Below are 23537 nucleotides of genomic sequence, written 5' to 3' on the forward strand. Positions count from 1 at the left end.
AACGCTGCTTGTGGTTTTGTAAGTGCCGTGAGTTTGCGAGTACGTGTTGTCTAGTCATCAAGCCCCCAAATGTCGACTGCACAGTGGAGCCAATCGGGTATTTTGCGATTTTGCCTTAGAATGCATTTCAAACTTATAAAAACTTCCCTTTAAAAGCAGGTCTCTTGAAATATAATCATATTATGGTATGTCGGCATATACATTTGTATGCCAGTTGTTACCCTTAAAGTAGGCAATAGTTACGTTTAATGGTTGATACATGTAAATTAACAAATTTCATAAACATTTGATTTTTGAAAATTGTATACTTACTTTATATTTTAGTGCCTGATTTGCTGCTAAACATATCCCCTGCCTAAACAAAGGCAATCTGTCAAATTTGCCAATCATGTCGTAGGAATCCCCTGGGCTTATCTCCCAGGGGAATTTGTGGTAATAAAATTTGAGTTTCTGTCCCACTGTGGCAATCACGTTCGCCGCACACGAAAAGCCTTATCTCTATTCTCTCTCCCAACAACACATGTTGCTCTCTCTTCTCCTTTGGCGTGCACGTCATTAATTTGGCGCTCTCTCGTCTCTTTTTTGGGGTCTCGTGCCGCCAGCGAGTTTTATTCATTCATACAACATATAGTATCTATATATAAGGGAATTTTTTTTAGTTGTCCAGCTGCGGGCGCACGTGTCGTTGCCCCTGTCCCTGTACTCTTCGACTTTTTATAAACAATTCTCGAGATTTCTAATCTACATAAGAACAAGAACAACAACAACATCAGCACTGGAAATAACGAGATTGAAGTATCAGCACCGCCAGCGCAATCGCAATTTGTGTTCAAATATATTATAGCTCTCGGACCCGTTCCAGTTCGGTTTTATTTCAGATTATTTTAGCTTTTATTTCTATTTTTATTGGGTTAGATCGCTCTTATCAGGGGTTTCTTTATTTTGGTTCGTTGTCGTTATATTGCTCTTGATTTCACCTCGACTTTGAAATTGAAATTTTGCAAGCTGATAAGCGCCCATATAAGTTATGTATTTCAAGATCTTTTATGTAGTAGACCCATATTATCTGTTACTTCTACGATATACAGCAATTCATATAACACCATGCTCCAACTATTCCACCCCCTTTTCGGTTAGGCCTTAGTTGGTCTGCTGATCGCCCCAATGCCGCTCGCACCTGTCCTAATTGAAGGTGCAAATTGCATGAGTTGGTGTGCGTTTCCTTACGAATATTTGAGGTTGTCATAATCGTTTGGGTGCGTGGCTTGGGCAACCGTGGAATAAATAGCTTAATAAGTTGTTCCCATTTATTTTCTATCATATATATCATATCATAAAGTTATCTAAAATTAATATTGGTGAGATGCTTTATACATATATAGTTTATACATTTGCAAATATTTAATTGGCCAAACTGAATTGAAAAATATTTCTTAATTAAAAATAAAGAATTTATTTACCGAAGATATAACAAAATTCCTAACCCACAATTGGAATGTGAGCAGTTCCGTGCTGTAAGCAATAGTCTTTCTATTTCCATTGTTTATTTATTTAATTTCTATTTAACATTCCATTTCATTTCACAGCCGATTCCCCAATGCAGTGCTTACAAAAGTATCTTAAAAATAGTTTTACCAGGTCCGCCAGTCGCAATTGTTGTCGTTTGGGGTTTTCCTCCGGCTTTCGTGATTAAACTTTAGCCATGCAATCGGGGTAAACAGCAAATACAGACGAAGATAGATAAGCTGCTGGAAAACTCGAGAAAACACGTAAGCACTCCGCAAGTGCACGGGGCTCGTCACACAGTTTCAACTCCATTTTAGCCACATTTGCTGCATTATGAAAACGAATAAATTTCTCCGGCAGTTGCACCGCACTCCAGCTTTGATTGCATTTCAATTCGTGGAAATTCACCGAACTACGTAACAATTTCGATGAACAACACGTGACCAAAAAAACGTCGGAGCATGTGAGCAAGTAAATGTATTACAAGTGCGATAAGATTGCACGGAGTGCGGGGAGGGGGTGACGCGTTATTACGAGAATGTGGCACATGAGTAACCCGAGCCAGTTTTTGTGCCTTTGCACGTGCCCTGCAAGCAACCAACCGGTCGTATGTGTAACATCCGAACGGGGCGTATACATAACGCCGTACAAGGCGACACCAGATGCACGTGCCGCACTGAAATTAAAGCGAGAGATCGCCGAAATGCCGAAACCAAAACAAAAACAAGCTCCGCTCTTATGCAAGAGCCCAGTGCCCAATTGGACACGTCTGAGTTATTCGTCATCCGTCATCGCAGATCACATTTACCAGATTTATGGCTTACGGAGTGTGGAGTACGGCTTACGGACCCTGTCGTTGTGTTGGTGTGACCTTTGGGGCGGTTAAAAATAGACGAGAGACATTTAAATACAATCAACACGTTGGAAAGCCCAGCACAAAGAAGCACAGTAAACACTGATTAACGCGAATTAACTTAAGTGTGATTAAAACTTGCAAAATATGGATTTATCTAACTATTACTATCAATTTAAAAGGTTTTCAAATATTTTGAAATTTGGTTAAAGTTAAAATATTGGACAAGGTTTGTTATAAAAACTAGTTACGCTTTTAAATTCCTTTGTTTGAAAAAAGAAATCGTTGGTATTTTCGCGATAAAATTAAACACTTCTTCCAGCAAAACTATATAGCATATTAGTTCGAGTTATGGAGCTCGAACTGTTTAAATCCGAATCAACCGCAAAACAAAAACAACAGCGTTTTGTAAATACGAAAACATTTCAACAACACGTGACCAACAACAAACCTGAGTGCTGCAATGGTGTGCGTGTGAGTGTGTGTAGATGTGCGCTTGTGTGTGTGCCAAATCGCTGACATGCTCGGCTCGCGTGAGAAATTACGTCATGCGCCACGAATTTTGAGTTGTTATTTATTATTATTTTTTTGTACTTTTTAGTGAGTTTGCCACTTTCAACGTGTCTCGATTAAAAACGAAAAGCAAATGGATCAAGAGTGTGAGAGAGAGAGGGGGCCAATGTAGCGTTTGATTATTATTTCGTTTTTTAAAGTGAAGCCCTCACAGAAACAACAACAAAAGTCGCGACTGTTGCGCTCTGTAATAAAAACAAAATGTCGGCCGAGTAGAGAGTATATGTGAGTGTTGTTTGCTTTGGGATTGTTGTTGCCAAGCGCCGGTTATCAGTTTGCGCTCTCTTGCGCTCTCTCTCTCGCTCACGCAGCCGCCGCCCAGTTGACTTCTGTTTCGCTTTGGAATTTGTCACGTTTCACGTGTTTTATTGTATGCCGCTGACTTTTGTTGTTGCTGCTCGCCTTGAGCTTCTGCGTCGTTGTTTTCTTTAGTTATTCGTAGTATATATGCACATAAATTTTCTTTTTGTTTTTTTTTTCGGTTTCATGTTATATTGTTTGTAGCCCGAGACTGTAACGGTAACTCTCCAGAGTTCGTACTTGAGAATCATTGGTGCACTTAAAGTTAACCATAACCATATTGGTATCGGCTTGGCAAACTAAATGCTTATAAATATATGTACATATGTATGTATATAATTCACACGCAACTCATTTATGAATATCTGCAACAACAACAACGCTGCTTGTGGTTTTGTAAGTGCCGTGAGTTTGCGAGTACGTGTTGTCTAGTCATCAAGCCCCCAAATGTCGACTGCACAGTGGAGCCAATCGGGTATTTTGCGATTTTGCCTTAGAATGCATTTCAAACTTATAAAAACTTCCCTTTAAAAGCAGGTCTCTTGAAATATAATCATATTATGGTATGTCGGCATATACATTTGTATGCCAGTTGTTACCCTTAAAGTAGGCAATAGTTACGTTTAATGGTTGATACATGTAAATTAACAAATTTCATAAACATTTGATTTTTGAAAATTGTATACTTACTTTATATTTTAGTGCCTGATTTGCTGCTAAACATATCCCCTGCCTAAACAAAGGCAATCTGTCAAATTTGCCAATCATGTCGTAGGAATCCCCTGGGCTTATCTCCCAGGGGAATTTGTGGTAATAAAATTTGAGTTTCTGTCCCACTGTGGCAATCACGTTCGCCGCACACGAAAAGCCTTATCTCTATTCTCTCTCCCAACAACACATGTTGCTCTCTCTTCTCCTTTGGCGTGCACGTCATTAATTTGGCGCTCTCTCGTCTCTTTTTTGGGGTCTCGTGCCGCCAGCGAGTTTTATTCATTCATTTCGATTCTGTCTCTTGTCGCGAACAGACGTTTGGGAAATAGTTCGGTGCGGGTGACGTGACAGTGCAAAAATTGAATACAAAAAAATAAGGCAAGAGGGAGAGCAAATAAAAAACAGCAAAATTAGCTGGAGGGGCAACAACAAATTTGATACATACCTATATATACGTGCTTTAATAGTGAAACACACGCACACGCATCACGTTGCTCGCTCGCCCGTACATATATTTATATCGGTGTGTGTGTGTATATAGAGGCGGCTGGTAAAATTCCACTGTGAAACGAAAGGAAGTTATTGTTTTCTGTGGCTCTATTCATGTACCATATATATTAACAAAACAAATAACAGTGTGTGCATAAAATTGATAAAAGCTAAAAACGTGTAAACAAAAATTAAACAAAAAACCGCGCAGCGCAATCACGTTTTCCGACACTATTTGCGTTTCTTCTGTTGTTTTTTGTGTGGATACCGCGAACGAGGAGGAATTGTTCCAACAAGTGCACCTTAATTGAAGCTCCAGTAACAGAAGAAGGAGAAGTACGAAAGAAAAACAGGAGGAGGAGTAAACACGTTATCGCTATCGTTATCGCACCCAAACACTAGCAAACGCACACCCAGTGATAAGCGAAAAAGAGTAAACAGGCGGTACACACTTATCAGCATTTTTCACTCGTTCCAACATAAATAAACACCCCGCTTCGTAATGCCCTTCTAAAATTTCGAATATAAATCCGGGACGTGAAACGTGAAAAAGTACCCGAAAGAAAAATATCTCATCTCAGCTTTGAAGAGAAAAGTAACTCGCCGCGCAGTGAATTCGCCGCACAGCCGTCGACTCGACAACCTGTTTGCTCGCCCATAAATTCGCCCCGGCATTTATCTCACAATTATTTCTGCACTGACGTAAGGAGGAGCACTTCCACCATTCCACCGCAACTGCAGCAAACCACGTCGACGCAGCAGCAGACGCAGCAGGCGCTCCACAAAACGTTCACACTGCCCAGGAGCGGATTCGGTGCGTTTCCAGTGCAAGCAGCCGGAGGAGGAGGAGGCGGAGGCGTGCGGAGCGGTTCCGTCTGTGGATCGAGGAGCAGGAGCCCCATTGGCACCACCATGGAGCCCTATTGGAACGAGACGAACGGACATGCCGCCCATCCGGTCAAGTATGAGAGGTAGGTATACTCAGCACAGATCGCCAGATCCCGCTGCAAGTCGAAAGCAAATAAAATCCAATCCAATGACTAAATCGAACCACTCACTTTCACCTGTGCGCGTTTAGCTTAAGCACGCAGAGAAAACTTATCACAAAATGTGCAACAATCCGAAAGCCCTCTCCAATTAGTTGAAAATTGTTAAAGTTTTATCCGTATCTGAACGACAAATTAAACCAAATGAATCTTTCTTAAATAAATAACAATCCGTAAATTTTTGGATAAGCATATTGCTAATTTAGATTCCCAAGACTTGTGATACCTTTTCTCTGTGAATTATTTAATGGTTTAGTGTATCTAAGACTCGCTTCTAGTGGTTAAGCCTAAGTCTCCGCCTCCTCTTCTATAACTCATAATCGTTATGTGCGTGCATGTCAGGATCGGGTGTGGACCATTCGGATCTGTTTTGGGATGTGTGGGCCGCGTATTTTTAGCCGTCGAGCTAGAAAGCGTTTTGCATTTGCAAAACAAACGCGAAAATCGGGCGAAGAAAACGTGGGCAGACACTGTCGAGAGGCTATTCTTGGCCGAGATGGGTGCTTTAGTTTTGCTTTATTTCATCTTTATTTTTTCGTGTTTGCCAGAAGGCAAAACACAAAACAAAATCCAACGCACGACTCGCAAAACGTGATGTTTCGTTGATTTTTTCCCTGTGAGTCTCCCAATCCCCCCAATCTCCCATTCCATTGAGTTTGTATTTTTGAACTTGAATTTCGTTTAAACGTGTCCGAGCGGAATCAGAAAAAAGTGCGATTTGCGTTGGTGTGGCCAGAGTGGGGATTAATAATCCAAGCGAAGTGGTGTGGCCAGCGCTGCAAATGAGTAATATAATCACGGTGCTTAGGGGTTTTACGCCTGTCTGCTAAATGTCAACGGCCAAACGTGGCTATAAATATCAGTTAACAACAGCGTGGGTCTATGCTCCCCAACCAACTCCTTTGAGTGGCCATCTAGTGCGTGGAGTAGGGTGCTGTTCACGTGCTCGGGTGGCCTTTCTAGCTTTTGGGTGGCGCGTTGGGCCGTGTCCTTTTGAAGGTCAACAAGTTTTGTGTTTCGCTCAGGTTTCTGTTGGTTCTGTGGCTGTGTTTTTTGATTGAGCTTTATATTTGGCTATTTTCGGTGACCGCCACCGGTGCTCCTGGGAACGTTTTCCTCTATAAATACACAAGGGCTAATCGAATGAATCGCTCATCAAATATTCAGGTCCCCAATTTGATTGGCCTTTGGATATGTTTTCGTTTCGTAGTCGGGTTTTTTCCAGTTCGGTTTTTGGTTTCACTACGGTTTTGGGGGGAAAGCTGCTCATGGCTTGTGAACAAATATGATTACGTATACGTCACGTGTGCCGCTCAATTATGAGTCTAGCCGGTTTAATTATCCCAAAAAATATCATTAATGAACGGAACTGGTTAAACATAATGGTGTATCTTTGCCCACGGCATCAGCGCTAAAAAAAGTAATCAAAATAAATATTTTAAATTCGGTTGGGCCCTGCGTCCTTATCATATGGCACTTGGGGTAAACACGCGTCTTCGTCGCGGCTGAAGTGTTTATAATTTGCATTACGCGCTGCCATCTTAATCAACACCCAAGTCAGTCATAAAAGCAAAAAATAGCAGAGAGAAAACACAAATAGAGATAAGCAAACACGCGATAAAAAGCGAAACGGGCGTGACGCACAATCGCTACTCTCCAAACCGAAATGTATCTATCTATCTATAAGCACATGTGTATCTATATATGTATCTATAAAGTGTCCAGAGTTGTCAAGCGTCAGTAAGATCTCGGGTTTGTTGCACGACGAGACAGTTGCTAAACCCCCGCAAAATAATCAAAATACACCCCCACAATCGCATTTACTACTCAGCTGTCTCTCGTTGTTTTCGATTTCGGGATCTTGACAACGACGCCATCGAATTGAAGACATTGACCCAGTGATTAGTGATATTAACAGCTAACCATTCCTATCCAATGGATGCTCCATATCTGGAGTAGCATGAGATCTCTGAAAAAGTGTGTTTGTTTGCTGGCTACGTCTGTGTTGCAGGGACTTCAAATGGATTTCCTGCACAACATGAACTCACAGATGTTCAGCAAGACAACACGTCAAAAAAATCAACAGGAGATACAAGATAGAAGCTGCGAAATTAATCTATTAACTAACAAAAACTATCGAAAGTGTAGAAATAAGCAAATACAAAAGAAAGAATTAATTGGCTATATTTTTTACCTTTATTATTGCGTTGAAATATGTGAAAGTAAAATACCTATTTATTATTTACTTATTAATGGCAAAAATCCCATATGAACACAGTTGTTTTTAATTTATTCACTCTTTCGATCACGCTTATCACCAAAAAGAATATCAAACGCCTGCAGCACGCTAAAAATAGCAGAACGGAGTGTTATAAATTGTATGGACAGATATATATCCGCCTGCGTCGAAAATGCTGGCGATCCTACCCGATCTCGATCCGATTCGATTCGATCCGCATCGATACATTTCGTTCCGTCGCCGGACTTATCGCCACCATCATCGTCCGTTCGGTTCGCCGTCCATTGGCATTTGTGAAGCGGGCACGTAGTCGTTCACGTTCCATGCAGGCTGACCCCTATAGACCCCTCGAAAGAAATCCCCACCCCTGTAAAACGCCAGTCCTCAACTCACGGGAGGCAAACGTGCCGCAGATATTGTGAAATTCGCATGGTATATGTGCAGTATGTGGTGGATTTTCGTGATTAATGCACTCGTCTCGATGATTTTTTTTTGCGTTGTGTCCGCTGACTCATGACCATTGCATTTTATTGCCGCTAAACGATTTAAATAGATGGATTTGAGTGTCTTTTGACCCAGTTATGGCCAGTGCGGACATTCATTTCAGCTGGGGAATGCGGATGGGGGAAAGAAAATTGTTGAAGATCTGGGATGCATGATTAGCGGAGGAATTCGGAGCGAGTGTTGGGACATTTGTAAAATTACTTAAAGAATTTAAGTTAGTTCGTTACTTTCTATTAATAGTTGGGGAAAGCAAAATTATAGATAACATTTTTCATAAATGTTAAAGCTTTTAATGGTCTATGACGATGCATTTCTGATGCATCGGTTCAGTTACCAACTGAACTCCATAAGGCACCCATTGCTATACTAACCAACGCTGGATTCGCGCAGAATACACAAACGACGATTTCATAAATCAGCTCCGATTGTGATTCACTTTCCATGGAACAAAGACGGCTCTATCTCATCACCAGATGGATTTGCGAATGAGCCGCGATACGAAACTTCCATTTGCACTTTTCCAGCGCTTCTTGAAAATCCGTTGAAGAAGCAGCAGGGTATGCGTAATAAGCAAAAGGCATCCGCCTCCAAGTGGCCTCGTATTTGTATCTACATATATGTTTTCGTACACTGCATCTACATGTATGTGTCGTATATGTATCTTTGCAAGTCGTTGTTGTGTCGGTGTATCTGTTTATACTCGACTCGCATCGAATTTTTATTTTCGCCTAGACAGCACGCCAGAGAGCAATTTGCCAGGGATTGTTGCCCTCGATTCCATTTCGATTCCATTTACAAACTCAATCCCAAAAACCAAGCCCCGAAACTGTTGCCAAGCAATCCATCCGGCACGTGTGCACGTTTGTGTGTTGGTTGGTTGTTGAATCAACTGAAATGCGAAATTCGAATTTGTTACGAATCGAATTCCGCTAGTGCAGCAACTTTTTTCTGGTCTTTGCACTTTGGCCAAAAACAATTATATCACGTGCCCGCCCGGTAGGTCGCAGTTTTTTTTTTCAACTGAATATTTATGAGCGGTACGCGGCATTTCTAGTTTCGGATTTAGTTTTTAGTTTAAGTTTCAGTTCCAGCTTGCAGATCTCACGTGATTGTGTCGCTCACCTTAACAGCAGATGCTCCGCTGCACTTTTAGCGTAATTGGTGCTAATCTAGCCGTGTGTGTTTGTAATATAATATATAATAGAAGCGCATACACCTTATCAGCCGACCGACAAGCCCAAGGTCGACGATCAGGCGAGAGCCAGACCAGACCGGTCCAGCCCCGCCCACTTTTGTTAATTAGATGCTAGGACACACTCTTCTATGTATTTAGCTTGATTTATTTCTCTCTCCTCGAGTTCGGCGTCATCGTTCTGCCGTTTGTTTTCTCGTTTCGGTTGTTTTCCACTCTCGCCCTCCGAGATTTCACAATTCGAGGCAGCGCATTTCCACTGCCCAATGTCGATATGGAAATTTTTGTGACACAGATCAGCGGCGGAAACTGTTGGCATTGAATGCCACGATTGTCCACCGTAAACATGTTAGTTGTGTAAATCAATACACAAGGAGAAATATCATTAAGAAGTTAATTTTTACGAAAAGGGTAATATTTATGAGGCTGCCTTATTCACAATATTTCCTAGAAATATGTTTTATATGCGGTCCAAAATATTATTTCAATGTGACAATTTTATCAAAAACAAGTCATACAGCACTTTTTCAAGTGCTAATTCTTTAAGTAATAAGACGTTGATTGAATTATTTTATTTTCCCTCTCTATATTTGGACACGATGTAGGCATTGTTATGCTCTTAGCATCGGCAAAAGATTCATGAATCACTTGCGTTCGAATGAGAATGAGTCAACATTGAATGACATTTGCTGTTGATTAACGTAAGATTTTGTGACGAAGATATGACTGTCCCGTAACTGATTAACATTATTACAGACTTTTGAGGTGTTGCAGATCCCAATCTAATCAGAGTACTATTAATTTGGAAAGACCCATTCGAAGTAAAGATTAATCAAAACCGAAAAGAACAAGTTGTTTTCGGCTTTAATCAGTTAGCCCTAATATTTATGGCTAAACAGAGACCAACAAAGGCATAAAAACAGAAAATAAAATACTAGAAAACTCGTCACGTGTAGCATGGCAATCTAATCTGCAGGGTTTAATTACCCCCGATAAGGACAGGAAATGGTTAAACACAAACTTGAATATCAATGGACAAGTTCACAGATATGAGTATTCGTATGGTCTCAAATTCATTTGAAAATTCTATTATACGTTACTACGACACTTGGCACATGGGCTAATTATCACAGACTCATGCGTACACACAAACGTGTCGGTAGCTCCCCCCCTCCATATAGTAAATTACGATCCGGATGGGGAATGCTGTCCATGCCATTGGCAACCCACGGGTGGATGATCGGAGGAGCTGTCGTCATGGCAGGGTCGCGGAATACTTGTAGATCCCATCGTCAGCCTCGTATTGCGATGCCAATTACTTAATAGTGCGACGACAAAAACCGGGGCACGAAAAGTAAACAAACGTAAGACATTTTGGTGGGCCAGCGCCATTCAAACGGGGGGCACATTGCCAACTTGTTGGGGTCTTCGGCATGTCTCTCATGAATCAAGCGAGTGATTCTCACTGACGTTCCCAGTTTGGTGCTCTTTGGCCAATGATTAAAAGTACGCCACCGAGTACACGCCCTGTTCACGGGATAGTTTGATATCTACCCGATGGCGCAGCCCCCCAAAATTAAACACGAATGGTGGCAAACACTCTGGCAAACTTTGTCATCGGTGTAAATTTATAAACGACCATGAACAATTGAAGATTCATATAGCAGATTCATACTCAAAGTTGATGGTAACGTTTGCTTCATGTCATTCATCTCGATCGGATATATGGAAATCTGATTATGAATCACACAAATCTTATTTCAGCTTTAAAGGAACTAAAAATTAATTGATCGAATTAACCAATTATCCAACCGAATTCTTTACTTCGTTCAGACAGTGGTAGGCCTGAGTGCAGTCAACCTGCAATCCAAGGCGATGCCACGCCCAGTCGAAATCACTTTATTTGCATTACTCATACGCAGTGTACGCTCGGTGGCACGATAATTGGCCACGGTTTATAAATCGAATTCAGTAAATTGTGCTAAACACCAAGATGAAAACAAGTTGATGGAGCTTTATTTTTAGGGGGGGTGGGGCCTCCCGGGCAGACGGATAAACAAGTTCTAGGCGCCAGGGACTGGTCCGTTCTGGTATCTCTCACCATATACTATATGGTATGGCTAATTCGGACTTATGTACTCGTAGTATACACGGGTTGAGTTTGTTGTGGTCGCCTGCTTATCGCCCAGAGCCGTGACACTTATTATTATTTCGCTCTACTTTATTTTGGTTTTCTAGCGCTTTCTGGTCGATGCTTGTGATGTGTTTGTTTTGGTTTTGCTTTGAGAAATTGGCATTCAATGAGTCTGTGAAATGTAGAATTGTGTGGGTTTTCTCTCTCGCTTTTCCCTCGTGGCGCTTGGCAACAGTTTTATCGAGATATTTGTTTCTTTACAAATTATGTTCAACTTTTCGCTTGGCTTTTTATTATAATTTTTCTTAATTTTTTTTGGCACATGGCAATAAAAACGTGTTGGTTCTTAAATTATCTGGCCTGATGTATGTAGTGGACGTTCGAAAACGTGTGTCGTTTCCTTGGGGCATGTGGCGGGATAAATTCCGAAAACGATTTTAAATGCAAATGAGTTTTGAGTAAAAATGGTTTTATGATCCACCCACGATCCTGACATCTTGTCCAATTAAATGTGCGTGTGTAATTGTGATAGTGGGATCTCCTGCCTGGACTGAGGATCCATTCCGGATACCGTATCGTATGCTAACCGTACTTTAAGGCATTTCCACCCGTTTTACTACAACACAAACCAAACAAAACGCTCGTTTGATTTTAGCCAAGCGACCACAGCCCAAAATCCGGCTAACTGATGGAGAACTCATTGAGGCAGACAGATGGATTTGGCTGATCCAAAGCGATTTCGAGTCGAACCGACAAGATTTAATCCACTTTCTCTTTGTTTTCTTGCAGCCTTAATTTATTTTGATGCTGAATTTTAAATATATGAAAAGAAACCACAAACGAACAATAAACCATATTTAAAACGCATTTACCTATTAATCCTAGACTAACTAGTCTAAGTTACTACACATAAGTTAAGCTAAGTTATGCGTCTAATAAATGCATTACTAAAACAAATAAAAAATATTGAAAAACTACCATCTAAATACGAAAATATGAACAAAAAAAAAAACAATACAAAACCAAATAATATAAATCATATTTGAACAAGATTTGGACTTACCTGTGTTTCTTTATCCTTCCCACTTCTTTTTGCATATCGAAACGAATTATAGCGAAGCAGCTGTCTCCAGTTTTCCTTATTGCACAGAATCTAGTTTAAATTTTTCAACATCAGCCACGGCATACAGCGAGGACGATGCTGAATATGCCACCGGAAGACGTAATAAGACATCGAGGGTAAATATTACAGTTTTAGAGCGACCCAAAACTCGCTATCATTTCTAAATCAATTGCAAAAAAAAAAAATATACCGAAATCGAAAATGAAAACGAATTCGAAATCAATACGACTGAGACAAGATCAAAGGATCAAAAGAGCATTAGAGCAGCGCCCGGATGATGACCACGCCCACTAGCTATCACACACTCTCACCCACCACCAACTACCACCCACCACACACACGTGCAATGACCCTGAGCAATGATGACCATGCCGCCATCGACGCAGCCGCCACTTTTGACCCTTTTTTATTGTTAGAAACAAAGAGCAACTTAAAAAAACTAATGAAAGAATAATAAAGTGAAAAAAAAAAATGAGAACCGAAATTAGCGAAAATAAAATGAAACAAAATAGCAAAAGAAAATCGTCTCTCAGCAGAACAATCATTACTTAGGCTAGGGGTCAAAAATGCCCACCAACTACCCTGCAAAATGGGTTATCGAAAAAGCTGCGCTTCAAGCCATTATTAACCAGACCATCTCTACAACCTCTGCCCACAGCAAGATCCACTTTCCCATCGAATCATTGAGAAACGGAGACGAGATCGCATGAACTCCTGCCTGGCGGACCTGTCCCGCCTCATCCCGCCGCAGTACCAGCGCAAGGGGCGAGGCCGTATCGAGAAGACGGAGATCATCGAGATGGCCATCAGGCACCTGAAGCACCTGCAGAGCGAGTGCCAGCAGAAGGAGAGCGACTACCGGAGTGGCTACATGGACTGTATGAAGGAGGCGGCCAAGTTCCTCTACGACGTTCACATGCAGGACTTTTGCCACCGACTATTGGGTCGCCTGCAGGAGCACATCGATGAGATGTTCAAAAGTGAGTACATAGCCTTATACCGAAAGAATTATTGAAAGAAACTCATGGTTATCTCTCCACAGCGGACTGCTACAAGTCGACGCGCAGCTGCCACATGCCGGATAATGTAAGCGCCTCCAGCGGCAGTCCCCATCAGGCATACCACCCACCGCTGTGCCACCTGCGTGACATGTTGGCCACCTCCGCCTCGGATGTGGAGCACAGTCAGGACCATAACGACGTCAAGGATCTGAGTTTCCGGAACCATCTCAACCAGCTTCAGAGGAGTCAGCAGGCGGCGGCAGCCGCAGCAGTAGCGGCAGCTGCCGTTGCAGTCGCCAATGGCAGTTCGCCGGCTTCGAATGCCGGTGTGGATTCCAAGGTCCCGCTGACCAATGGTGGCGGCACTGGTGGAGCACCGCCGGCAGCTGATAATGTGCCCAGTAATTCCACGGGCAGTGGATCAGCTGCCGCGTGTGCTGGCGGAAACAGCAACAGCAGCGGCAGTAACAGCAGCAATGCAGCCAGTTCCACCATCTGTCCACCGGCCGGAGGTAGCTGTCCAGCCAAGGTCACACCACTGGCGGCACACCAGCAGCCCCACCAGGCACCAGTGATCACTTCGACGGCCCCACATCATCATCACCACCATACGGACAGCAGCCACCACGACTTCGAGTCGTCCAGGGAGCCCATCCTTCACACCGATACCTCTAACATGCACTCGCCACCGCCCAGGGATCTGCTGCTGCAGCAGCATCCCCACCTGGCCCATAGCCACCACACCCAGGATAGTCTGATGTCCGTGAGGATGCGCAACTATTCGGAGTCCTCGCACGAGATCGAGCACAACAACAACTACAAGTACAAGAACCACATCAAGGAGCGGTTTGTCCACGAGCTCCACGACGAGGAGACGAGCAGCGAGCATTGCCCGGTCGCGGCCCACCTCCAGAGCGATCACTCCCACTTGCAGGCCTTGTCGGAGCACTCAAAGGACGGCACTGAACCCGAGATAGCACCAATTATGGCCAAGAAGCGGAAGTTGGCCGAGGCAGCGGCCAATGGAGAAATACCCCTAGAGGTTCACACCGAGTCCAGCAACGCGGGAGCGAGTTCCGCCAACCGGCTGGACAAGCCCTCGCCCTCGTTCAACTTCAGCGACATCAAGGACATCAAGGCGGAGCTGCACAACGGTAACTCCAACTCCAGCCCACTGCTGGCCAAACTGAGTGCGGTGGCTGCTGCCGGTGGCCAGTTGAGCACTCCGAGTAGCACAACCGCTCCATTGCCGCCGAGGCACACCTTCACGGTGCCCATATTCGCACTTCACGGACAGGGCAACTACTACGTGCCCCTGAACGTGGACTATAATGCACTGGTGCCCTTCCTCAACGGTATGGATCTGCTCGAGAAGAGTTACACCAGCATGCCTGTAGTGCACCCCATCAACATCAACGTGAACTTCATGCCCAGTTCACCGTCCGCATCGCTCTTGGCCGCTGCTGCAGCCGCCGCCGTGGCCGTTGGCAAGCAACAGCAACAACAGGCTGTGGTGGCCGCCGGAGCGGGACTTCCGCTGTCCACCAACTCGGCGGCGGCTCAGGCAGCCGCTGTGGCCGCCGCAGCGGTGGCTAAGGCCAAACTGGAGCAGGCCATGAACCAGAGCTGGTAAAGCAAAGCAATCGCAATGCAATGGGTCGACAGATGGAACAACACTACCTCAGTACTTCTGTGAATAATCATTAAATGATTAATCTCAAAACAAAAACACTAAGCGACATCTGCGCCCAAGTGTACCTACATACAAACAGAAAAAGTTAATGGAAATGGAGGAGAAGCAAACAAATTCACTGGGGGTGATTCTTAAATCTCTGGCGGATTAAAATCATAGTTAGGTCGTGTATAATGTTTTACATTTTTGAGCGTTCTCATTGCAAACTTTTGTCCACAGAGCATGAGCTATGTAGCTAAATTCCATGCTGAACTTGAAATTCACTGAGTAAATATGTTGAAAAACTCTAGAGATTTTAGAAGTACACCAATCTTTTACCTTTGGATTAGTTTGAAGTTTAAACCATAGAGACAGCAAGGAGCCGCCTCAAAGGCTGGGTACCTAATAATAAAATGATTTCCAATTGTTAAGCGAGGTGGATACTAGCAACTAGAGTAGCTAGTTGTTATACATTTTGAAGAAAACTTGAATGTCTATTATAGTGCATGCATTGAAAACTACAAAGAACATATATGTATGTTGTGTGCAAGCCGATAGAACGTATATGATGCCAAGAGTCAGTCCCACGTAAAAAATCTAATGGATTTTAAAACAAAACTAAATGTGAATTAAATGTATTTTTAGAGGTTAAACGTTTTTTGCAATTTAAATAAGTGTTGTGGTTTCATATAAGGTAGTCAGATAGCCAAGTGACTCCCGTCAAACAAACAAATTAATCTATATATACAAATCAAATATATTGATAGAAACATATATATATAGTAAACCACTAGTCAGCGAACTTGTACGAACACGTAAAACAAAATGGGAGAAAAACAAATCAAAAACCTATTATATTCTATGTGTAAATATTATTAGCAAGCAAATTGTCCTTTGTTTAAGTTTGTATTTTAGTGACAAATTATGTTAAGTTGGTTGGTTAACACGTGAAACAAAAACAAAAAAAAAAATATTTGAAAAATACCCAAAAACTTTTCTATTTTAGAAATGCACCACGTTTCATTCTCGAAATGCGGTCTATAGTTATTATTATTATTATTATTATTATTATCACTACTGTCTAAGACTTAAGTTGATTGTTTCTTTGTGTGTTTTTGTTATTTAAGAAATTAAACGCAATTTCAAGATCTTTCTGTCACCTGTTTCCAATATGAACACTTCGATATTTTTAGAGGAACTTCGGAAATGATTCTGTTTTGAAAGCAAAGCTTCGTTGCGGCTAAACTAAAAGTTGATAGCACAAAGATTATTAATGTTTTATGACTCTTATTGTACGGTACTGTTAATATACAACTACGTTACTGTTTAATATATTTTATAAATGTATACAGATGTAATAAAAAAATTTAAAATGAAATCGATCCGCTTTCTCCTTTGGTTGGAAAAACATACTAAATGCACTTTATCATTAGCAAGCCCGAGTATCCTTGAGTATAGCATTTAAGAACATGCAAATGTAGCTAGTTGTATATAACGACTAATCGCCGTTCTCTGTAAGCAATTTTCTTGTACAACTTATTTATAACCATTTTCCGTCCTGCAAGAATGCGATTAAGATGCCTCTTGCGATCGAACATTTATTGCGAGTCGAGCTATCACACTAAAAAGTCGGCAGAGCGGAGAACTTACTCGTTAAATTAAAGTAAATCACAATGGGAATGTTCAGAGTTGAGTACTTACTCTTAGGTATCCTTGTGATTGGTGTTCGGTCCAGAGATATTCCAAACTGCGACTTTTTCGATACGGTTCAGTTAAGGGAAAGTGAAAAACTATGTAATGGATCGTATAGATACGAGGATGTCGTTATTCCCGCCAAACTAACCGGAAAGTATGACTACGAGATTGATTACGATGGCGATAGAGTTTCGGTTCCCAAACACATTCGTGGTTGTGTCTGCAAACTGAAGACATGCATCCGGTTCTGTTGCCACCACAAAAAGCTAATGGCAGGCAACTTGTGCTCCCAAGACGTATATGAAAACCTTACCTACGAATACACCCTGGACATAACACAACTCAACGGATCGGTGATAAAGAAACATGTCTTAAATGACATGGTCGTGCAGCAGGATCTGCCACTTCCCTGCGAGAGACACTATTCATTGGATGCGGAGACATCCACATACGATATGTGGTCACTATATGAAGTGGGTTACTCAAAACATCAAATATTAAGTATCATAATATTTAATACACTCGAACCAATACTTTCAGAATGGATCGTTATTCCGGCACTTCGATCAGCGATATCTTTCAAAGCAGGAGTTTTGCCTGCAGCCCAATCCGACAAGTACCGGTAAGAACTACAGCCTCATTGTCGCCTTCAACTGCATTCAAAAACCATCTATGAAAATGGCTTATGGTAGGTTTGAATGTGTGCGGAAATCCAGATTATCGAATGCTTCCATTCCAGTCAAGTTCAGCTCCGTCTTCTTTATGGTCATTACAATTGCGGCGTACCTTTGGCTGCCAAAATTCAGATCGCTCCATGGCAAGTGCTGCAATCTGTACTTCATCTGCTTGGCCATCACTTTTTTACTGAATGTCATCAGCCTGTTTGGAATATTTGAGCTGAAGACCCCAATTTGCTATCTCACCGGTAACCAAATGAAGTTCTTTCATCACTATATTAAATATATATCTATAATACTGGCTGAGAATTGCAGGATATGCTGGCTACTTCACTGTAATGGCCACTTTTCTCTGGCTTTCCGTCATAAGTTTCGATGTTTGGAGAAGATTCGCCATGCGAAAGTTCCAGGTCTTCTACAAGAACAAAAGGAGCAGTTTCTTTAACTACAATATTATCGTGTGGAGCTCTGCTGGACTTTTAACGTGCATCATTTTTTTAGTGGATCAATTTGTTGAAACAAATTTAGATAACCCGTATAATCCTGCAGTAGGAGTATTTTCTTGTTGGATATTTAGTAAGTTAAAAAACTGTCTACTATACTTTTTGATTATGAGTATATTAAATTATTTTCAGCCAATGGATGGTCCGCAACGTTTTATTTCTACGCCCCACTGGCAATCCTAATAATTTTAAACTGTGCAAGTTTTTTTCTAACAACCCGATATATTTACGTGGAGAACAAACAAAATCAGAAAGTGCTAAATAACAGCGAACCGCAAAAGCTTTCCAGGAACCATGCCAAGTACCAAGCAATATATTGTTCCTGATAAAACATACTTATTACCCTTTTTCCAGCTATCGAATATATTTTCGCCTGTTTATCATAATGGGCGGAAGTTGGTTTCTCGAAATTATTGCCTTTATATGCGAGATGGAGAATATGTGGAAGCCCTTAATTATTCTAAACGATTACATAAACTGCAGTCAGGGTATAATAATATTTGTAGCTACATTCTGCAACCACGAAATGTTTAGGCTAATACGCAAGCGGTGGGTTTTCTGTGACAGTACACCCTAAGATTTTCAAATGATCATTTGCATTCTTTCAGCATCCAAAACCGAAATATTACTTCCTTAGAATTGACCAATACGAGCCGTCCTGTGGAATCTGAGAAAATGGCCGACGTAGAATTAGGGAAATGAGAAAAATTAAGTAACTGAATTGACTTTTATTTGCCATCACTTCATTACTTTAGAGGACTGGAGACTTCCTGAACAATATCTTGAATTGTATTTCTTATGTTTAATATCTTGAAACGTAGTTCCTAGGCTTGATTACATATGTATATTTTCCACATGCTCCTTCAGTGAAGCATGGAACTAAATCAATCGGTACGTAAATTACTCGTACCGCAGTTCAAAAGATATTGCTAACTAATATTAAATCTAATAGTTGAATCGAAATTTCGAATATCAAAAGTATATGTACGTATATGTATGCATGTGGAGGTATGAGCAGGTTAGAAGTCAAGCTCCGTATCTTAAAACTAAGTTGTAGATTACTTAAATGACTTCAGTCGAAATAAGGACGCGTTTCATGTTTTTGAAAAGCGTTTCGTTGCACTAAGTAAGGTATAGGTAACTAAATACTAAATACAGCACACGTTGTTTGTGTTTAGAACTGAACTAGATGCACGCAACCTTATCGAGTTTTGCAAACTAAAAACTGCTTAAATGTATGGTTTCCCTTATGTAAAAACTGTAATATTTCGAATTACCAAGAAGTTTGCTTTAAGGGTTTTAAAGATTGGTAGTGTTTAAATATTTGCAGCTTTTCTATAACATTATTTTTTTTTACCAGGCTGTCTATGTATTTGGTCAAACTGAAAAATACGCTCACAGTGTCTCGTGGTGTGTGCGCTTTAAGTGGAACTCTACCATGTTGTCGAGATCACTGATGAACATCTTGGACTTTCGGATATCCGAGTTGAGCACGCGCAGATTAGAGGTGTAGTCGGGCAGGTTTAGACCCAAGCTGACGGCCATCTCCTTACCCATCTTCTTGGCCATCTGGGCAAACGTGAGCCGTGCCTTGCCAAGCCGCTTTAGTGGGTTGAACTGCTCGTGCACCTCTTTAAGTTCACCATAATCGAGCACCAGCCATTGACCGCTCTCCATATTCCAGGTGAACAAGATGCGGCTTTCGTACTGCCTGTTGTGAAAAACACAGTCCATTCGGCCAGTGCAGTGTATGCAAATCGCCAGCGGCTGATCCCGCGCCGAGAATTGGGCCGTCAGCATGCAGACGATAGTCTGACTAAGTGGACACACGCTGATCACCTCATACGCCCAGTCGTAGAACACGTTGTAGATCTTCTGATGCTTCTGGCACAGAAGGCTGATCACGTAGTACGTGAAGGTCTCCAGATCAAACGAGTGCTGGGTGATTACGACGCTACTACAGCGCAGCCGATGATACGACGCCTGTGAAATCATTTGCATCTCCGAGTAACATGAGCCGTGCACTTCCATTGGCAGCGATGTGTGATAGCCCGGTGATATGCAGTCGTCTGATATGAGAACAGATTCCAATTGACATTATTATATACTATACTTTAAAAAGAATTCTTTTACCCTCTTCGCTGGTGATGACGGAGGTTGCATCGTCCTCCTCTACATAGCGTCTTCTTAGCTTCTTTGTGCACACAGGCTTCTCTGGCATTACACCGCCCTGCACAGGCATCTCCACAATACGTGGCTCATCGCGTCGCGGTGACAGGAAGCTCAATCCAGCGTTTGGGGACATGGAGCCACCCATATCGAAACGCTTGGCCAACGACATCTGGAGTGGAGAAAGTGCTCCCAGTGGACCCACTGGCTTGTAACTAAGCATTTGCTGTGTGGCCTGGGATAATGGTGGCGATTTCTGGTTAAACATCTGAGCCGAGTTTGCATTCCGACTTGGCGAACGCATTAGCATGGAACTGGACGGTGGTGAACGGAATCCCAGATGCGGAGGCGTCTGTGCCGGCTGGGAGGGATGTGGCGAAGAGGAGGGCGAAGCACAGGGCGAGTTGTGAAAGAAGTGTGCCGTGGGCGAAAAACGATGGAAGCTGCGAGACGTTGTGCTGGCAGTGGAGGCGTTGAAAGCCCTACCCGCCAATCGCACCTTGGTAAAAGGTATGATATTCTCCGAGTTGTCTTCCGAGAACTCATATTTCTTTTCCGCCAAACGTCGCTTTCGGAAAGTGGATATCTTTTCGTACTTCTCGTTGTCCTCTGAGAATTCATATGCATTCGATTTGTCCGTCATCGAATTGGCAATGGGAGGGCTCTAAGAAAAAAGTAAAATGTATTATCCGGTGTACTTAGGCAAATTTCTTTAAATGAAACCCACCTGCAAATCAATGGTTGTAATGCCATTTCGGAACTTAGTGACTATCCGATGGTTGCGCCTGCGTGGCGGACTAGATTCGTTGACAAGTGGTTTTGTGACCGGCAGCGTGGTCTCCGGCAGAGTCATACTATTAGGGCCCGTAACCAGAGTTGGACTGCAATGTGGCGTGAAAATTAGCTTATCGTATGCCTTTGGCGAAGAGTAAACGTTGCTCCCGGACTGCGACTCATTTTGGTTATGACCGGGTTGACTAGAGCGCTGCTCGGTTTCAATGTCGCTAAAGTCGGCAATTATGCGGGCCACAACACTCTGTTCATTTAAAGACTCTGCCTCCGATCCGGAACCTGTGAATGCAGCTGAGGAGCGATCCTCTTCGCTGGCCAAAATCGATCTGGGTAGCAAGAAAGATTGCGATTGAGGTTGCGCTTGAAGACTGGGCAAGATAAGGCTCTGCTGCTGGGGAAGGTACCCCGAGGTCACGGCCGGCGTGTCCATATCGATGCGCAGCATGTGCATAAATCCATTGGAGATAATCAGAATGCGCTCCGGGCAAAGCAGATTTATTTTCGGATCGAAAGCCGGATCAGTTTCAGTCGAGGAGTATTTTGTGTGCACTGTTAAGTGACAGGTCAGGCAGTGCGCATTGTAAAAGGAATCTAATGGCGGAAAAGGGCTTAGGATCACAGGCAATCTAAAAGTTTTAATTTCTAACACCTACATGGACCGTCGTCATTAAGTTTCTTGCACTCCAAGCAACCCAGTTTAGGAACTTTGACATATGTGATATAGCTATCTTCACCCTCCTCCGTGGCTGCGCCGTGGACAACTAGGATTTGGTGCTGCGCATTTTTCCACTGCGTCATGGTTACAGTCTTTATGTTGTCCACCACATGATCGTCAAAGAGGCGACGCGAGAAAAAGTGGCGCAGCCTCTTGTGCGGTTGGAAAAGCCAGAAGTACAGACTTTGGAGAAAATTATTATTAACCTTATGATAGGATATGTTGAAAAATATGGATCTCACGTGTATTTGTAGCCCATGTTAAAGGAGTAGTGGTTCAGCGAAGAGCTGTCGTTGCACATCACCCGATGGCTTAGCATGTACTGGCCGCAGGCAGTTAGACCCATGAAAATGTGTCTGCATGGATATTCAGGTTATGAACAGAAGATTGAAAAATATGACTATTCGAATATCTTACCCCTCCATCAAATTGCTGGCCATAACATCCTTAAGATATAACTTTAACCTATTTGGCACTCTGACGTAAGGAAGCTGTTGCTTTTGGCCAGCCCTGGAGGAGCCTGAGAAGTGTCCAGTGCGCTGAGAAGAGAATTGAAAGTATGTTTAATTCGTACATCCTTTGGCTAAGTATAGCTCTGTTCCTAATATTAGTAAAACTATCAAAAGTTAGTCATGCGCATGTATCTTTGTAATTCTGATGTTTCTTAAATTAAATCCTTTATATATTAATTTATAAAGTTAACTTTAGAGAATTGAACTCTCATGCACTCATGCACTTTCATTGCAAATCAGTCAAACAAAAACTACAATTTTTCCTTAAAATGAGAGGGTAGACCTTGAACTGAAAAGTTAACCCCCTATAGGTTTTGCATAATTTTATTGTCTGATCAAAATGATTAAAATACTCTAAAATAAATTAGAGGGCAGATTAGATTGCATATAATCTTTCAACTGGACCCACCTCTCTGTCGTAGAGCATCTGCACCAGATTTCGTGTCCTTGGGATTGATGATGGCGTGGGAACTGGCTCTTCCGAAGACTCGTCCGAGCTGTCCACCGTGGAGAAGTCGTCCTCGTCGGAGGACACACCCGACAGCGACTCCACGTAGTTCTGGTAGTCAGTCTCCATATCCAAATCGTTAAAAATCAGACTTAATTTATTCCTCCTACTGTCTCGTCTCCTGAATATCGTCCGTGTTCCTCCGGCTCCGGCCGAAATGCGGCTGTGTCCTGAGTCCTAGCGCCTCTGATCGACTGGCGTGTAGCGCCAGTGGTGCTCATCGGACTCTGGACCTTTTCAACCACCGCTTGAGGGTCCAAATATTACAGCATCATCGCCTTTTCGTTATAAATAAACCGAATTGCTAAATCTCACTGCAACCGCTAGAGCTGGAACAAAAATCTATGTTGGTTCGATACTATCAACAACAATGCCAGTAGCATTAGTTATCGATAAGAACAAAATCAAGAATCGTAATTGAACTATCGATAGATAGAGCTTCAAGGGCGGTTTGTTCAAATGCTAGTTTCTGTAGCTATGAATTAAATTTAACTTTTGTTTGTATGTAAGTGAATAAACACATTCCATTGGTACGGTACATAACGAATTTAGGGAATTCTTGTATAATGTTCTATATTTTAATTTGTAACTACATTGGTTTAGTTTCGATGACAAATCAGCAT

General features: G+C 42.3%; 3 protein-coding genes and 1 long non-coding RNA gene across 7 annotated transcripts; 2 read left to right on the forward strand and 2 right to left on the reverse strand.

Moving 5' to 3' along the window:
* Window positions 1-1459: 1459 nt before the first annotated feature.
* On the reverse strand, window positions 1460-3351 carry lncRNA:CR44938 (long non-coding RNA:CR44938). The gene is made up of 2 exons (NR_125128.1): window positions 2811-3351; window positions 1460-2377 (listed from the first exon to the last, which is right to left on the reverse strand). It is a non-coding gene; the product is annotated as a long non-coding RNA:CR44938 (long non-coding RNA).
* Window positions 3352-4223: 872 nt separating this feature from the next.
* Window positions 4224-16718, forward strand: cwo (clockwork orange). 3 transcript variants are annotated; one of them, NM_001260096.2, is made up of 4 exons: window positions 4224-5403; window positions 12203-12786; window positions 13329-13650; window positions 13713-16718. In NM_001260096.2, exons 3-4 carry the CDS (start codon window positions 13377-13379, stop codon window positions 15302-15304), a joined length of 1866 nt encoding a protein of 621 aa, NP_001247025.1. In that variant the 5' UTR covers window positions 4224-5403; window positions 12203-12786; window positions 13329-13376; the 3' UTR covers window positions 15305-16718. The 3 variants fall into 3 exon arrangements, with proteins under 3 accessions (NP_001247025.1, NP_524775.1, NP_001247024.1); NM_080036.3 differs by having other exon boundaries at window positions 12663-12786; NM_001260095.2 differs by lacking the exon at window positions 12203-12786.
* A 279-nt stretch (window positions 16719-16997) lies between these two features.
* On the forward strand, window positions 16998-18932 carry mthl11 (methuselah-like 11). 2 transcript variants are annotated; one of them, NM_001275536.1, is made up of 7 exons: window positions 16998-17511; window positions 17579-17726; window positions 17778-17963; window positions 18031-18291; window positions 18351-18519; window positions 18573-18767; window positions 18827-18932. In NM_001275536.1, the coding sequence occupies exons 1-7, from the start codon at window positions 17017-17019 to the stop codon at window positions 18918-18920; spliced, it is 1548 nt and encodes a 515-aa protein (NP_001262465.1). In that variant the 5' UTR covers window positions 16998-17016; the 3' UTR covers window positions 18921-18932. The 2 variants fall into 2 exon arrangements, with proteins under 2 accessions (NP_001262465.1, NP_731479.3); NM_169343.4 differs by having other exon boundaries at window positions 17579-17963.
* CG6325 (uncharacterized protein) lies at window positions 18933-23251 on the reverse strand. The gene is made up of 7 exons (NM_141743.3): window positions 22816-23251; window positions 22312-22433; window positions 22137-22250; window positions 21833-22077; window positions 21115-21770; window positions 20352-21051; window positions 18933-20287 (listed from the first exon to the last, which is right to left on the reverse strand). The coding sequence occupies exons 1-7, from the start codon at window positions 22981-22983 to the stop codon at window positions 19614-19616; spliced, it is 2679 nt and encodes an 892-aa protein (NP_650000.1). The 5' UTR covers window positions 22984-23251; the 3' UTR covers window positions 18933-19613.
* Window positions 23252-23537: the final 286 nt, after the last annotated feature.

This window comes from Drosophila melanogaster, chromosome 3R, assembly GCF_000001215.4.
Source record: "Drosophila melanogaster chromosome 3R".
Lineage (NCBI taxonomy): Eukaryota > Metazoa > Arthropoda > Insecta > Diptera > Drosophilidae > Drosophila > Drosophila melanogaster.

Bases quoted from the DNA above. Each gene is read 5' to 3' on its own strand.
- cwo (NM_080036.3), top strand. From the start codon at position 5,345: ATGGAGCCCTATTGGAACGAGACGAACGGACATGCCGCCCATCCGGTC. The intron at 5,404-12,662 runs GTAGGTATACTC...AACGAATTATAG, and splicing joins CATCCGGTCAAGTATGAGAG to CGAAGCAGCTGTCTCCAGTT. The intron at 12,787-13,328 runs GTAAATATTACA...CTCTGCCCACAG, and splicing joins GACGTAATAAGACATCGAGG to CAAGATCCACTTTCCCATCG.
- mthl11 (NM_169343.4), top strand. From the start codon at position 17,017: ATGGGAATGTTCAGAGTTGAGTACTTACTCTTAGGTATCCTTGTGATT. The intron at 17,512-17,578 runs GTGGGTTACTCA...CAATACTTTCAG, and splicing joins ATATGTGGTCACTATATGAA to AATGGATCGTTATTCCGGCA. The intron at 17,964-18,030 runs GTAACCAAATGA...TGAGAATTGCAG, and splicing joins CCCAATTTGCTATCTCACCG to GATATGCTGGCTACTTCACT.
- CG6325 (NM_141743.3), bottom strand. From the start codon at position 22,983: ATGGAGACTGACTACCAGAACTACGTGGAGTCGCTGTCGGGTGTGTCC. The intron at 22,434-22,815 runs GTGGGTCCAGTT...TTCTCTTCTCAG, and splicing joins AGATGCTCTACGACAGAGAG to CGCACTGGACACTTCTCAGG. The intron at 21,052-21,114 runs GTGGGTTTCATT...CTTTTTTCTTAG, and splicing joins TTACAACCATTGATTTGCAG to AGCCCTCCCATTGCCAATTC.